At 41.6% G+C, this 13,142-nt stretch overlaps 1 protein-coding gene across 2 annotated transcripts in view; it reads left to right on the top strand.

The window, feature by feature from the left end:
- The window catches only part of LOC137434383 (uncharacterized), a 175,722-nt gene that overhangs the window by 76,687 nt on the left and 85,893 nt on the right, over positions 1 to 13,142 (top strand). For both annotated transcript variants that reach the window (XM_068127326.2, XM_068127325.2), the window contains exons 7-8: positions 3,873 to 3,932; positions 4,206 to 4,324. In XM_068127326.2, coding sequence (XP_067983427.2) covers positions 3,873 to 3,932; positions 4,206 to 4,324 — 179 coding nt within the window. The remainder of the gene's footprint in view (positions 1 to 3,872; positions 3,933 to 4,205; positions 4,325 to 13,142) is intronic.

Below are 13,142 nucleotides of genomic sequence, written 5' to 3'. Positions count from 1 at the left end.
TGCCCCCAAACGGCAACTCTTTCGTCTGTCTTGACAATCGGTCTCAAGAACATCTGAAGGCTTGCAGGAACAAGTGTCAGCTGACTATCGATGTCAGTCATACTGTGTGTGGTGGGGTATGACTTTGGACCTAAATCAATCAAGGCAATATCATTGGATATGAACTTGAGTGCCGTCTTTATGATCTGAGTCTTCTCATCTCCATGGTCAAGATTAGCATGATGCACTCGCAGAATATTGTCGGTGCCATCTTTGAGACAGAGTACATCTGCCCTTCTTTCCTGTGTTGTGAAATACAAAGTGTCTTCGTATTTCTCTAGAAGTTTTATCTTTAGCCAATGCTTTGAATAAGAAAGGCTCTTCTCTGGTGACTGATCAAACTCCTGCAGCTTTTCATGGACTTGGTCCATGTTCATTACCCCATGCTCTAATTCTGAGTCTAACCATTCGCAGAATTCAATAAAAACTGCCCCTCGCTCCTCATCAATACTCCTCTGTCCTCTCTTCCTTTTTCCTTCCTCATCAGTCTTGGACAAACTGTCACCTCTCGCAAACATGAGTTTGCATCGCAAATGGTACAGTGTTTCTTCTGCTACCAAGTCGTTGATCCCTTCCAGGCGTCCAGTGACTTCAGTGCCCCAGTCATCCCCGCGACTCCGTGCTGTCTTCAGCAAGCTTGCCTTCAGTGTATCTGCAGTCAAATTATCTGGCACTCTGTATTTCTTTCTAGCTTGTGCTGGATTATTTTTGTAGAGCTGGGCTGGTTGGTTGCAAAGAATGCATACATCCTTATACAGGAGGTCAACTGACTGTGATCTTCTAGAACTGCAGCCAGTTGATGAACTGAACTCACAAGTAGTGCGTCTTCTCTTCAACTTTGATGACTCTTTCTCTGCCTTTGATGCTTGAGCTGACTTCTTGGTGGTTGCAACAAAGTTGTTGTACAGATCATTTTTACACTTCTGGTGGTACCTCAGTTTTCCTTCCTTTTGAGCCTCCTTCATACGTTCCACAACAGTAACATTTTCGACAGTTTCTGCTTGTTTCAATAAAGTTGAGTATCCCTTTGGAGTTGCCTGTATGAGCCTTTCAGCTGGTGTATCCGAGCGTGCACAGATGAAGCAATTGAGCACAGGTGGAGTAACGTCTTCATCCATATTGCTAGACTCCATGTCCTGCAAAGTAGAAAATGAGATATATTTAGAAATTATTTTTCCACAAAGGAGTGTCTGTGGTGAAATATAAATGTTAACAATCAACTCAGAATCATGAAAAACCCTTATTTGACCCCTCATAAGTTACTTAAGGGCCGATTAAAAAAAATTAAAATTCTCGAAAATAATTTTTCGGTACCCGAATTCAACAGCTTTTTTTCTGGGTTTCCCACGGGAGTTGACCTTCAACATTTTAACACATGTTATTACACACCTTTACAAACATATTGGTGAAGAAATTTTTTGGTAACAATTTAGTTAACAGATTTTCATATGTTTCCCTTACTATGTGCCCAATTTAACCTGGACTAACATTGCATTGTCTCCACTCATTTTAGGTCGACGCAGGCCATATTATTAACTGACTGCATGCATTTTTTGGAAGCTCGTACCCCAACCCATAATTACTATGGAAATACTTAACAAAAATTCTGCTGATTAAAGCGAAACCAAACAAAAAATTTATAAACTGCGAATGGCAGCTAAATTCAAGTGGAAGGTGTGCACAGAGAGAGCTGCAGATGGAGGAAATGTTGAGTTGGATCTTGGAGACGGCGTGAAGCTGGAAGGTGTGAAAACATTTTGTTACCTAGGAGACATGCTGAATGGAGAAGGTGGATCAGACTCGGCAACGGTTGCTCGAGTGAGATGTGCATGGAAGAGGTTTCGGGAACTGAGTGGCGTGCTGACGAGGAGGGGAGTGTCGTTGAAGCTGAAGGGAAAGGTGTATGCTGCATGTGTGAGAAGTGTTATGATTTATGGGAGCGAGACATGGGTAATGAACGTAGAGCAGCAACGAAGGCTGGAAAGGGTGGAAATGCGAATGGTTCGGTGGATGTGCGGAGTATCGTTGAGAGAGAGGAAGACAAACGATGATTTGTGAAAGATGATGGGAATAAAGCCTGTGATGGATGCTGTGAAGAGAAACAGGTTGAGATGGTTTGGTCATGTGTTGAGGAAGGATGAAAGTGACTGGTTGAGAAGAGTGATGGAAATGAATGTAGAAGGAAGTAGAGGACGGAGAAGACCGAGAAAGACTTGGCTAAAGGTGGTGGAAGAAGAAATGCGGGCAAGGGGGTTAACAAGGAGAGATGCAGAAAATAGGGCAAAATGGAGAAGATTGTCATGGGGACCGCAAGGCTAACCCCCGCTCTAGCAGGGAAAATGGCCTTGAAATACCTGTTGAATTACTACATTCGTAGCTATTTTATACTTATTCACTTTATGTCCTTGTCTGATTAAAAAAAAAAAATACATCGTGAGACAAACCGTGCGTGCGACATTAAATTTCTCCCGTAGTTCTTTGTCCACAATTTGCCGAGAGGCCTCTATATAAGTATATGATGTGTCACAGTCAATCGAAGACCCAAAAACACATCGATGACAGCATGTAATGCATGTGTGCTCAATAGTTATTTCGTTTATTCATCCGTACTAGGGCATTGCCCGTACTATATCTATATCTAAAATTATATCCCCCCCCTCTATTTACATGAAATGGTTTGGTCCAAAGCGAACGGCTTCCGGAGTTTGGTAAAGCAATCGCCATCGCGTGCACAAACGCGCAGGAAAGCGAATGAATCGCAAATTCGTTTTTATTAGTTTTAAAACTTTATTAAAACATAGTTTAACGCCAACATAGTTTGCAAACGTGAAATAAATGAATACGCTCTCAAATGTGCCATCCGAGGCAGAGTGTGTCCGCCACGTTCGGCACACGCGATCGTTCGCTGCTCTCTGATTGGTTGAATCGTTTTTTGGACATAGCTCGGTAAGTAATTGTCCGATTAATATGAAACCTTGAAAAGGCACATCCTCGGGTCCCCAGCAATATACCTGGCAAGTTAAAAGTATATCGGACCCGTGGTTGTCGAGAAACAGCGGTCACAGACAGACAAACGTACAAACGTACAAACGTACAGAGATTACTGGAATTATAGATAGATGCGTATATTGGACCCGGAATCAGTTGCTAGTTTTACCCGCAGGTATTCGGTGGTTTATAAAGGTCATGGCTGTGCCGCCAATAGGTTGGGGCAGGAATTTGGAATTTGTTCAGTGTCGACGAGGGCTCGCCTACTCTTCGTAAAAAGCCACCCCGCGGTATTTAATGCCAACCAAATAGTGCTAGCAGATGGGAAACCAATGAACTCAACTTCCATGCGAGGGAGGGTGCACTAGGTGATGCCTGAGAAGCACTAATCCTACAGGTTTGTATTCGGGCCTGTATTCGAACCCAGACGACATTTCTCGAAGGTAGGTCTACTACGTCTGCTCAACATCCTCTCAGATATGTTCAACGATAGCACACTGGGAGAAATGAATTGGACGTGTGCGAAGGAGGCCCAAAATGTTAGGATACAATATTGCATTATCACATCACACTTCATGCCATCATAAGCACATGCAACCATAAAAAGTAGTCTTGACTAATCTTGGGAGAGATCTTTATTTCGATTATCAAAGACCATCACCACTAAGAGGACCGGTGGATGAGCGTGCGTTTTGAGCATCATTCTTGGATACATGTTGAAACTTTTTAAATACCATTTGACAAAACAAAACAATGACTTTCTACTGTTTCATGCATGACATTTGGTGATGAATTAATAGACTGTTTTTGTACCCCTTTCTTCATCCTTGAATTGCCTTGCATAGGGGATGTGGTGGTGAGTGGTGGTCATGGTTTCGGCTCTCAAGGACCAATGGGTCCACACGGTGAGTACCGTCACCATTACGGCAAATCCTGCGCGTTCTTCAATTCTCCCAATTGGCTTGTATTCCCTGACCCTGTCGTCTTTTCCTCCACATCTCGGCCATTCGACTAAATTGGATGAATTGCTTCCAAAAAAGAAATAAATATTTATTTGACTCATGAAACTTGCTGAAAGACATTATGCAACAACGACACCTGCAGCATAAATGAGTTGAAGAATCTTTTGCTGGCCAGGTAATCTCTAGGTCACGCACTTTGTGTTAATCACCAATCAGGGCCAAAAGGAGACAATGGTGATGCTGGAATGAAGGGTGAGCAAGGTGAAAAAGGCTCTTCCGGAGGCAAGGGGGAAGTCGTGTACAGCACTGGAGGCGTTTCCGGAAGGGGTACCAAGGTTTGTCGAAATTAATTGTTGTGATTTCTTTCCTTGTTCTGTTATTATTATTTTCCCAACACGTTCTTCATTCAGCGAATGATGAGCAAATGCTGAACGATGCATTTTTTTTTTCTTCTTTGTATACTGAATCGAGGCTCGTGAAAGAGCTAACATTCACTTCACAAACAAATCAACCAGACAAACAAAATATATATAAAAAGAGGGAGCGGAAAACAAGATGGGGAGAGAAGGGGAAGCACATGGTAGATGAAATTGAAGAAGAACACATTTTGAAATCGATGTTGTACAAATATTTTGGCGTCCAACATTGGTGTGATTTGATGGATGGTATGAATCATTTCAGAGGATGAGTAGTAACTGACATGTACATTTGTTCATAAAAAGGAGATTAATAGATGTGGATTTATCACAAATGAGGGTATTGGTAACCAATGTATATATATATATATATGTCATTGTAGCACTGGTAACCAGTACTCAAGATAACACATTTTACCCTTCAATACACCTGCTGAAAAATCAAGATCGCAGCATATGAAATAACAAAGAAGAAGAAGAAGACCACCCTTTTGCATCTTCAGATACGTGGGGCTTCCGAAGCAGTTTGCTAGGCCATTGGGCACAATCCTGGTTGGGTCGCCAAGATAGTCCAATGGCTTATTCTTCCCAGTAAGCTGGAACCCATTTTGCCGACCTCGGAAGGACAACAGGCTGAGTCAACCCACCTGGTGTTAATTGAGGGGCTTGACAGGTGCTTTCAAGACAGCCACCTTAATTGTTAAGCCAACACCAGGCTTATAACAGAGAGAATGCAGTGGAAAATAATTGTGAAATTTCTAGTGAAGGAAAACATTGGGCAAAGTTCTTTCTTGGCACACCTGAACTCCTCTCCACCTACAAGGGTTTCATCCGCAGCTTGATGGAGTACTGCTCTCCCTTCTGAGTTGGTGCCCCCACCTCAGACCTTGCTCACCTTGATGCCATGGAAACCAAGGCTTTCATAATGATTGGTATCTCTCGCGATGAAGATGAGTCCATGGGTCGGTGGTCTCTCCATTTTATTCTGCCTCATTTCTGGTCTTGCACCCTCTGCCCTCTTTGTGCTCCCCCCCCTCACCCCCTATTCCAGGTAACTACAGGAAGCACGTGGTCCACCAGCAACCTCCTTCTCATGTAATTCTCGAAATCCAGGATCACTACTCACATCCATTCATTTGTTCCTCTTCTTTCCCACATGTGGAACCAACTTCCATATTTTCTTCAATTTCATTATTCCCTCCAGGTGTTCAAGACAGCCATTCACCACCATCTCAGATCATCCCCCAACCCACCAAATTTTGCTTATGTATCCATCTTGTCCACCCCTTGCGTTCTCCCTTACCACTCATCATTACCCCCATCCCTTGTATGCCCGTCTCCATCTATTTTCTCCCTCCGCCGTGCTGTTGGCATTTGCCCCCTTTCATTCCGCTATACCTTCTGTTATGTTGCTTCCTGATCTGTTCTGTGTGCTATCTCTTCCACGAGACTATGTAAACGAACAAACAAAAACCAGTTATCAACAAAAGTCGAGGTCAAATGTATTTGTACAATCCATGTAATAATTGAATATTTGATATTTTTACCAGGTACTAAATTGTCCTGTACGTTAAGGGAATTGAACAAGTGCCAAGCACTAGGGGGGGCGGGGGCTGGGGGGTCACCATGCTATGCCCCCACTGTTCTCAAGACAACAAACACAACCAACCTCTGCTCCTTTCCCAAACCCTCCACTCTCCCCCCCTCACCCCTCCTCTCTATTGTATTCCCCATGTGGCCTACATTATGTTTGACAAGTTAAGTTAAAAACCTTTTTTTTTCATTATGAATGCCGGCATTATGAATACCATCCCTACCAAGTTTGCTGGCAATCATTCAAGCCGTTACAGAGATCCTCCCTCCCCCTGATTCTTAATCCCCCCTAAATTGAAAATTCTATTAAAACTAATATTTAAAAATTTCACCATAAACCCCCCCACGGGGCCCCCAATATACAAGTCCAATTTGGTAGGATTGCGGGCCATAGTGCTGACATGAATAGCTGGACCCCAATATTGAGAACATTCCCTATCCCCTCAACACACATTCCCCCATAAATTACTTGTGATCCCCTATTTTACTCCCCATTATCCTACATTGTGGTTGTTCTGTTTGGTTGTGATTACTCAAACCGTTACAATGACCCCCCCTTCCTCCTCCACCCCCAACCCAGGCCCCCCCTAATCACCACCCACCTATGACACCTTCCTCCCCCTACCTCCCCCTTCCCCGTGAGGCTCCCCATTATGTCTGCCAGGTTTGGTGGCCCTACAGTGATCCGTTCTCAAGATATTCAAGACATAAGGGAACCGACAGCCAGACAAATAGAAACATGCAGTGTGACAATAATGAAAGCCTTGTGTTTGTATCAGATTTGCTTGATGTAAGACTTGTCAACAAATGGTCCACTTATGGACCAAAAGATGGAAATGAAAACTTTAATACAAGATTGAATTTATAGATACGGACATACATTTCAGCGCATCACTTATTAGTCTCGCTTTCTGCCAGTCGCAGTCATGTGATATCCCCTCCCCCTCACCCCCAACCCCTATGTCGCTCTACTTTTTTCATACTAGGATCACCCGCTCCATGCGGGAACAGCCAGGGGGTTATGATGTTAATTATACTTATTCAAACGTGTAATTCAAAATACCTCCACAAAATGCCTCTCGCTGGGTAATTCAAAACATCTCACAACACTGGAAAATGAGAACTAAAAAAAAAAACTAAAAAAACCCCAAGACCTGTAACTGTAACGGGCAGGGGCTTGTAATACACTCTCCCACCTGGAGTGGCGCTACACGATACACATTTACATGGAGAATTGCCCCCTACCGTCCTCCCCCAAGACCACATGAATGAATATGAATAAATGAATGATCATTTTAAGGCCATTTTCCCCGCTAGAGTGGGGGTTAGCCTTGCGGGCCCCATGAGACCACATGCAAAGATAAAACACCCCTATACACTAATTGGGGTCATGTTGATCCTATCCCAGCCAGCATGTCCAGTTGGGGCCATATGGGTCCAGTTGGGGCCTACCAACAAGCCCCCAAGTTGGGGCCTATGGGGGCTAACTTGTGGGACCCATGTGTGTCCCGCACGTTGGCTCCAGCTGGATTTGTCCATAGGCTCCACCGTGGTCCCAACTGGGCTAGGCCACGTTTGTAGTAAGTTCAGGAATCTCCTTGAATCAAGTGGTTTATTAAAGATGATACCAAGCTCTCACAGCCCAAACAGCCATCATGACGAGCCGCCATCAACCACCGAAAGCCACGCCCAAAGACGTCACTATGCAGTACGTAGTACCAATCACAACATCTCCCTTTCAACAACAACAACAACATGCATTTTAAGGCCATTTTCCCTGCTAGAGCGGGGGTTAGCCTTGCGGTCCCCATGACAATCTTCTCCATTTTGCCCTATTTTCTGCATCTCCCCTTGTTAACCCCCTTGCCCGCATTTCTTCTTCGACCATCTTTAGCCAAGTCTTTCTCGGTCTTCCCCGTCCTCTACTTCTTTCTACATTCATTTCCATCACTCTTCTCAACCAGTCACTTTCATCCTTCCTCAGCATATGACCAAACCATCTCAACCTGTTCCTCTTCACAGCGTCAATCACAGGCTCTATTCCCATCATCTTTCGCAAATCATCATTTGTCTTCCTCTCTCTCAACGATACTCCGCACATCCACCGAACCATTCGCATTTCCATCCTTTCCAACCTTCGTTGCTGCTCTACGTTCATTACCCATGTCTCGCTCCCATAAATCATAACACTTCTCACACATGCAGCATACACCTTTCCCTTCAGCTTCAACGACACTCCCCTCATCATCAGCACGCCACTCAGTTCCCGAAAAATCTTAATTTTAAAATCTTTTAAAAAATTAAATCTTAAAATTAAATCTTAAAAATTTAAAATTAAATTAATTAAATTTAAATTATTTAAATTTAAATTTTACATTTTAAATTTAAATTTTACATTTTAAATTTAAATTTAAATTTAATTAAAAATTTAATTAAAATTTAAATTATTTTAAATTAATTAAATTAATAAATTAATTAAATCTTAAAAATCGAAAAACCTTTTAAATCTTAAATAAATAAAAATCCCCATCTCCCTTTCATTAAAATTATTATGTTTGTATGCAACAAAACTCGACTAAACTAAATCAAAATAACAAACACAATCAGACACAACTGGACCCACACATAGATGGGATCTGGGGTTACTGTTATAACTCTTAACCAAAATGTAATTACTGCTCAGTATGATTAGCAAAAACACAGAAAACACAGAATCATTCCGATCAACGCATTGTCTCTGCACCAACATTACAAGGGCTGATTTCTGGTGGTCGTTATTCACTATCACGATATCTCAATGGTTTTCGAATCACACGGCCTGATCTGGTCGAGTACGGAGAGTTGTCCGGCCTTGTTGACTCAGCACTCTCGTCATCCTTGGAGCTGGAACAGCCGTTAGTTTCCATTGTTGAAGCGTCGTTGTTGAAATGTACGTGTCGAGCAGTTGGTAGACTTTGATGTGTTAGTTTGACGGATGTATTGGTGGATGTGTTATTGATAACACTTGTTATCTTGCCAAAACGAAGTTTTTGCTAGATGTATCAGTCAGCTTGTATGTTTGTTTGTTTGTTTGTTTTTTTGTTTGTGGTTAATCATTTTTTTTTCACGTTTAGATCACTCTGTAGACCACAGTTATTATTGGAAACTCCTGTAACTTCGCATATCAGAGTCCTATAGAGATACCCTTCAGCACACAAAATTTTGAAGGTCAAGGTCAAAGGTCAAGGTCACTTTGCGGTCAATCATGGAGGTCAACGAAACCCTTATTTTTTGAGTAACTTTGATCGGATCGTCTCCAAACTTCATGGGAATCTAGTATATGGTCCGGCGCTCAGCTGATTAGTTTTTGGTGGCGATCGGCCTTGACCTTCAAGGTCATTTTGAAGGTCATTCAATTGGGTCAATCATGGAGGTCAACGAAACCCTTATTTTTTGAGTAACTTTGATCTTATGATCTCCAAACTTGGTGGGTATATAGGGTGTGGTATGGCGCTCAGCTGATTAGTTTTTGGTGTCGATCGGCCTTGACCTTCAAGGTCATTTTGAAGGTCATTCAATTTTGACCAAAAGGTAAAATTTTCAAGTTTCAGTTACCATATTTACCACAGTTATTATTGGAAACTCCTGTAACTTCGCATATCAGAGTCCTATAGAGATACCCTTCAGCACACAAAATTTTGAAGGTCAAGGTCAAAGGTCAAGGTCACTTTGCGGTCAATCATGGAGGTCAACGAAACCCTTATTTTTTGAGTAACTTTGATCTTCTGATCTCCAAACTTGGTGGGTATATAGGGTGTGGTATGGCGCTCAGCTGATTAGTTTTTGGTGTCGATCGGCCTTGACCTTCAAGGTCATTTTGAAGGTCATTCAATTGGGTCAATCATGGAGGTCAACGAAACCCTTATTTTTTGAGTAACTTTGATCTTATGATCTCCAAACTTGGTGGGTATATAGGGTGTGGTATGGCGCTCAGCTGATTCGTTTTTGGTGTCGATCGGCCTTGACCTTCAAGGTCATTTTGAAGGTCATTCAATTTTGACCAAAAGGTAAAATTTTCAAGTTTCAGTTACCATATCGAGTAGTACCTCAAATTGAAGCCCTTGTTGAGTGCTTTCCAAACATATAACTAGTTTGACAATGTGACGTCATTTGACGGCGTTATGACGAAAAAACTGCACTTTTCATGTATATTGTATTGCTTTAGTTCGCATTGTTTAGGTCACTCTGTAGAGCACAGTTCCCTTTGGAAACTCTTGTAAGTTCGCATATCAGAGTCTTTTAGAGATACCCTTTAGCACACAAAATTATGAAGGTCAAGGTCAAAGGTCAAGGTCACTTGGCAAGATACGGTTCACCCTGTGGGTGACATATGTTTATTTGTTTGTTTTTTTGTTTTTTTGTTTGTGGTTAATCATTTTTTTTCACGTTTAGATCACTCTGTAGACCACAGTTATTATTGGAAACTCCTGTAACTTCGCATATCAGAGTCCTATAGAGATACCCTTCAGCACACAAAATTTTGAAGGTCAAGGTCAAAGGTCAAGGTCACTTTGTGGTCAATCATGGAGGTCGACGAAACCCTTATTTTTTGAGTAACTTTGATCGGATCGTCTCCAAACTTCATGGGAATCTAGTATATGGTCCGGCGCTCAGCTGATTAGTTTTTGGTGGCGATCGGCCTTGACCTTCATGGTTAGCGCTGGAGGTCGAAAATTATTGACCCCAAGGTCAAATGTTGAAACCCTTATTTTTTGAGTAACTTTGATCGGATCGTCTCCAAACTTCATGGGAATCTAGTATATGGTCCGGCGCTCAGCTGATTAGTTTTTGGTGGCGATCGGCCTTGACCTTCATGGTTAGCGCTGGAGGTCGAAAATTATTGACCCCAAGGTCAAATGTTGAAATCGTAGGTACCATATCGAGTAATACCTCATATGAATGCCCTTGATGAGTGCTTCCCAGATCTGTAAACAGTTTGATGCTATGACGTCATTTGATGACGTCATGACGAAAAAACGGAATTTTCATGAAAAAATTATTTCCTCAGTTCTCATCAAAATCTTTCAATATTTCATGTGCGTTGGTCATGAAGACATACTATTCACCATACGAAATTATTAAGGTCAAGGTCAAAGGTCAAGGTCACTTTGCGGTCAATCATGGAGGTCAACGAAACCCTTATTTTTTGAGTAACTTTGATCTTATGATCTCCAAACTTGGTGGGTATATAGGGTGTGGTATGGCGCTCAGTTGATTAGTTTTTGGTGTCGATCGGCCTTGACCTTCAAGGTCATTTTGAAGGTCATTCAATTTTGACCAAAAGGTAAAATTTTCAAGTTTCAGTTACCATATCGAGTAGTACCTCAAATTGAAGCCCTTGTTGAGTGCTTTCCAAACATATAACTAGTTTGACAATGTGACGTCATTTGACGGCGTTATGACGAAAAAACTGCACTTTTCATGTATATTGTATTGCTTTAGTTCGCATTGTTTAGGTCACTCTGTAGAGCACAGTTCCCTTTGGAAACTCTTGTAAGTTCGCATATCAGAGTCTTTTAGAGATACCCTTTAGCACACAAAATTATGAAGGTCAAGGTCAAAGGTCAAGGTCACTTGGCAAGATACGGTTCACCCTGTGGGTGACATATGTTTATTTTGTTTGTTTGTTTGTTTTTTTGTTTGTGGTTAATCATTTTTTTTCACGTTTAGATCACTCTGTAGACCACAGTTATTATTGGAAACTCCTGTAACTTCGCATATCAGAGTCCTATAGAGATACCCTTCAGCACACAAAATTTTGAAGGTCAAGGTCAAAGGTCAAGGTCACTTTGCGGTCAATCATGGAGGTCAACGAAACCCTTATTTTTTGAGTAACTTTGATCTTATGATCTCCAAACTTGGTGGGTATATAGGGTGTGGTATGGCGCTCAGCTGATTAGTTTTTGGTGTCGATCGGCCTTGACCTTCAAGGTCATTTTGAAGGTCATTCAATTTTGACCAAAAGGTAAAATTTTCAAGTTTCAGTTACCATATCGAGTAGTACCTCAAATTGAAGCCCTTGTTGAGTGCTTTCCAAACATATAACTAGTTTGACAATGTGACGTCATTTGACGGCGTTATGACGAAAAAACTGCACTTTTCATGTATATTGTATTGCTTTAGTTCGCATTGTTTAGGTCACTCTGTAGAGCACAGTTCCCTTTGGAAACTCTTGTAAGTTCGCATATCAGAGTCTTTTAGAGATACCCTTTAGCACACAAAATTATGAAGGTCAAGGTCAAAGGTCAAGGTCACTTTGCGGCCAATCATGGAGGTCGACGAAACACTAATTTTTTGAGTAACTTTGATCGGATCGTCTCCAAACTTCATGGGAATCTAGTATATGGTCCGGCGCTCAGCTGATTAGTTTTTGGTGGCGATCGGCCTTGACCTTCATGGTTAGCGCTGGAGGTCGAAAATTATTGACCCCAAGGTCAAATTTTGAAATCGTAGGTACCATATCGAGTAATACCTCATATGAATGCCCTTGATGAGTGCTTCCCAGATCTGTAAACAGTTTGACGCTATGACGTCATTTGATGACGTCATGACGAAAAAACGGAATTTTCATGAAAAAATTATTTCCTCAGTTCTCATCAAAATCTTTCAATATTTCATGTGCGTTGGTCATGAAGACATACTATTCACCATACGAAATTATTAAGGTCAAGGTCAAATGGCAAGATACGGTTCACCCTGTGGGTGACATATGTTCATTATTATCTTGCCAAAACGAAGTTTTTGCAAGATGTATTATTCAGCTTGTATGTTTGTTTGTTTGTTTGTTTTTATCTTGCCAAAACGAAGTTTTTGCAAGATGTATTAGTCAGCTTGTATGTTTGTTTGTTTTTATCTTGCCAAAACGAAGTTTTTGCAAGATGTATCAGTCAGCTTGTATGTTTGTTTGTTTGTTTGTTTTTTTGTTTTTTTGTTTTTTTGTTTGTGGTTAATCATTTTTTTTTCACGTTTAGATCACTCTGTAGACCACAGTTATTATTGGAAACTCCTGTAACTTCGCATATCAGAGTCCTATAGAGATACCCTTCAGCACACAAAATTTTGAAGGTCAAGGTCAAAGGTCAAGGTCACTTTGCGGTCAATCATG

This window comes from Myxine glutinosa, chromosome 10 (assembly GCF_964187855.1).
Source record: "Myxine glutinosa chromosome 10, kmMyxGlut1.1, whole genome shotgun sequence".
Taxonomy (NCBI): Eukaryota; Metazoa; Chordata; class Myxini; order Myxiniformes; family Myxinidae; genus Myxine; species Myxine glutinosa.
The sequence above is the reverse complement of the archived record's forward strand: the minus strand, read 5'-3'. Positions and strand labels throughout refer to the sequence as shown.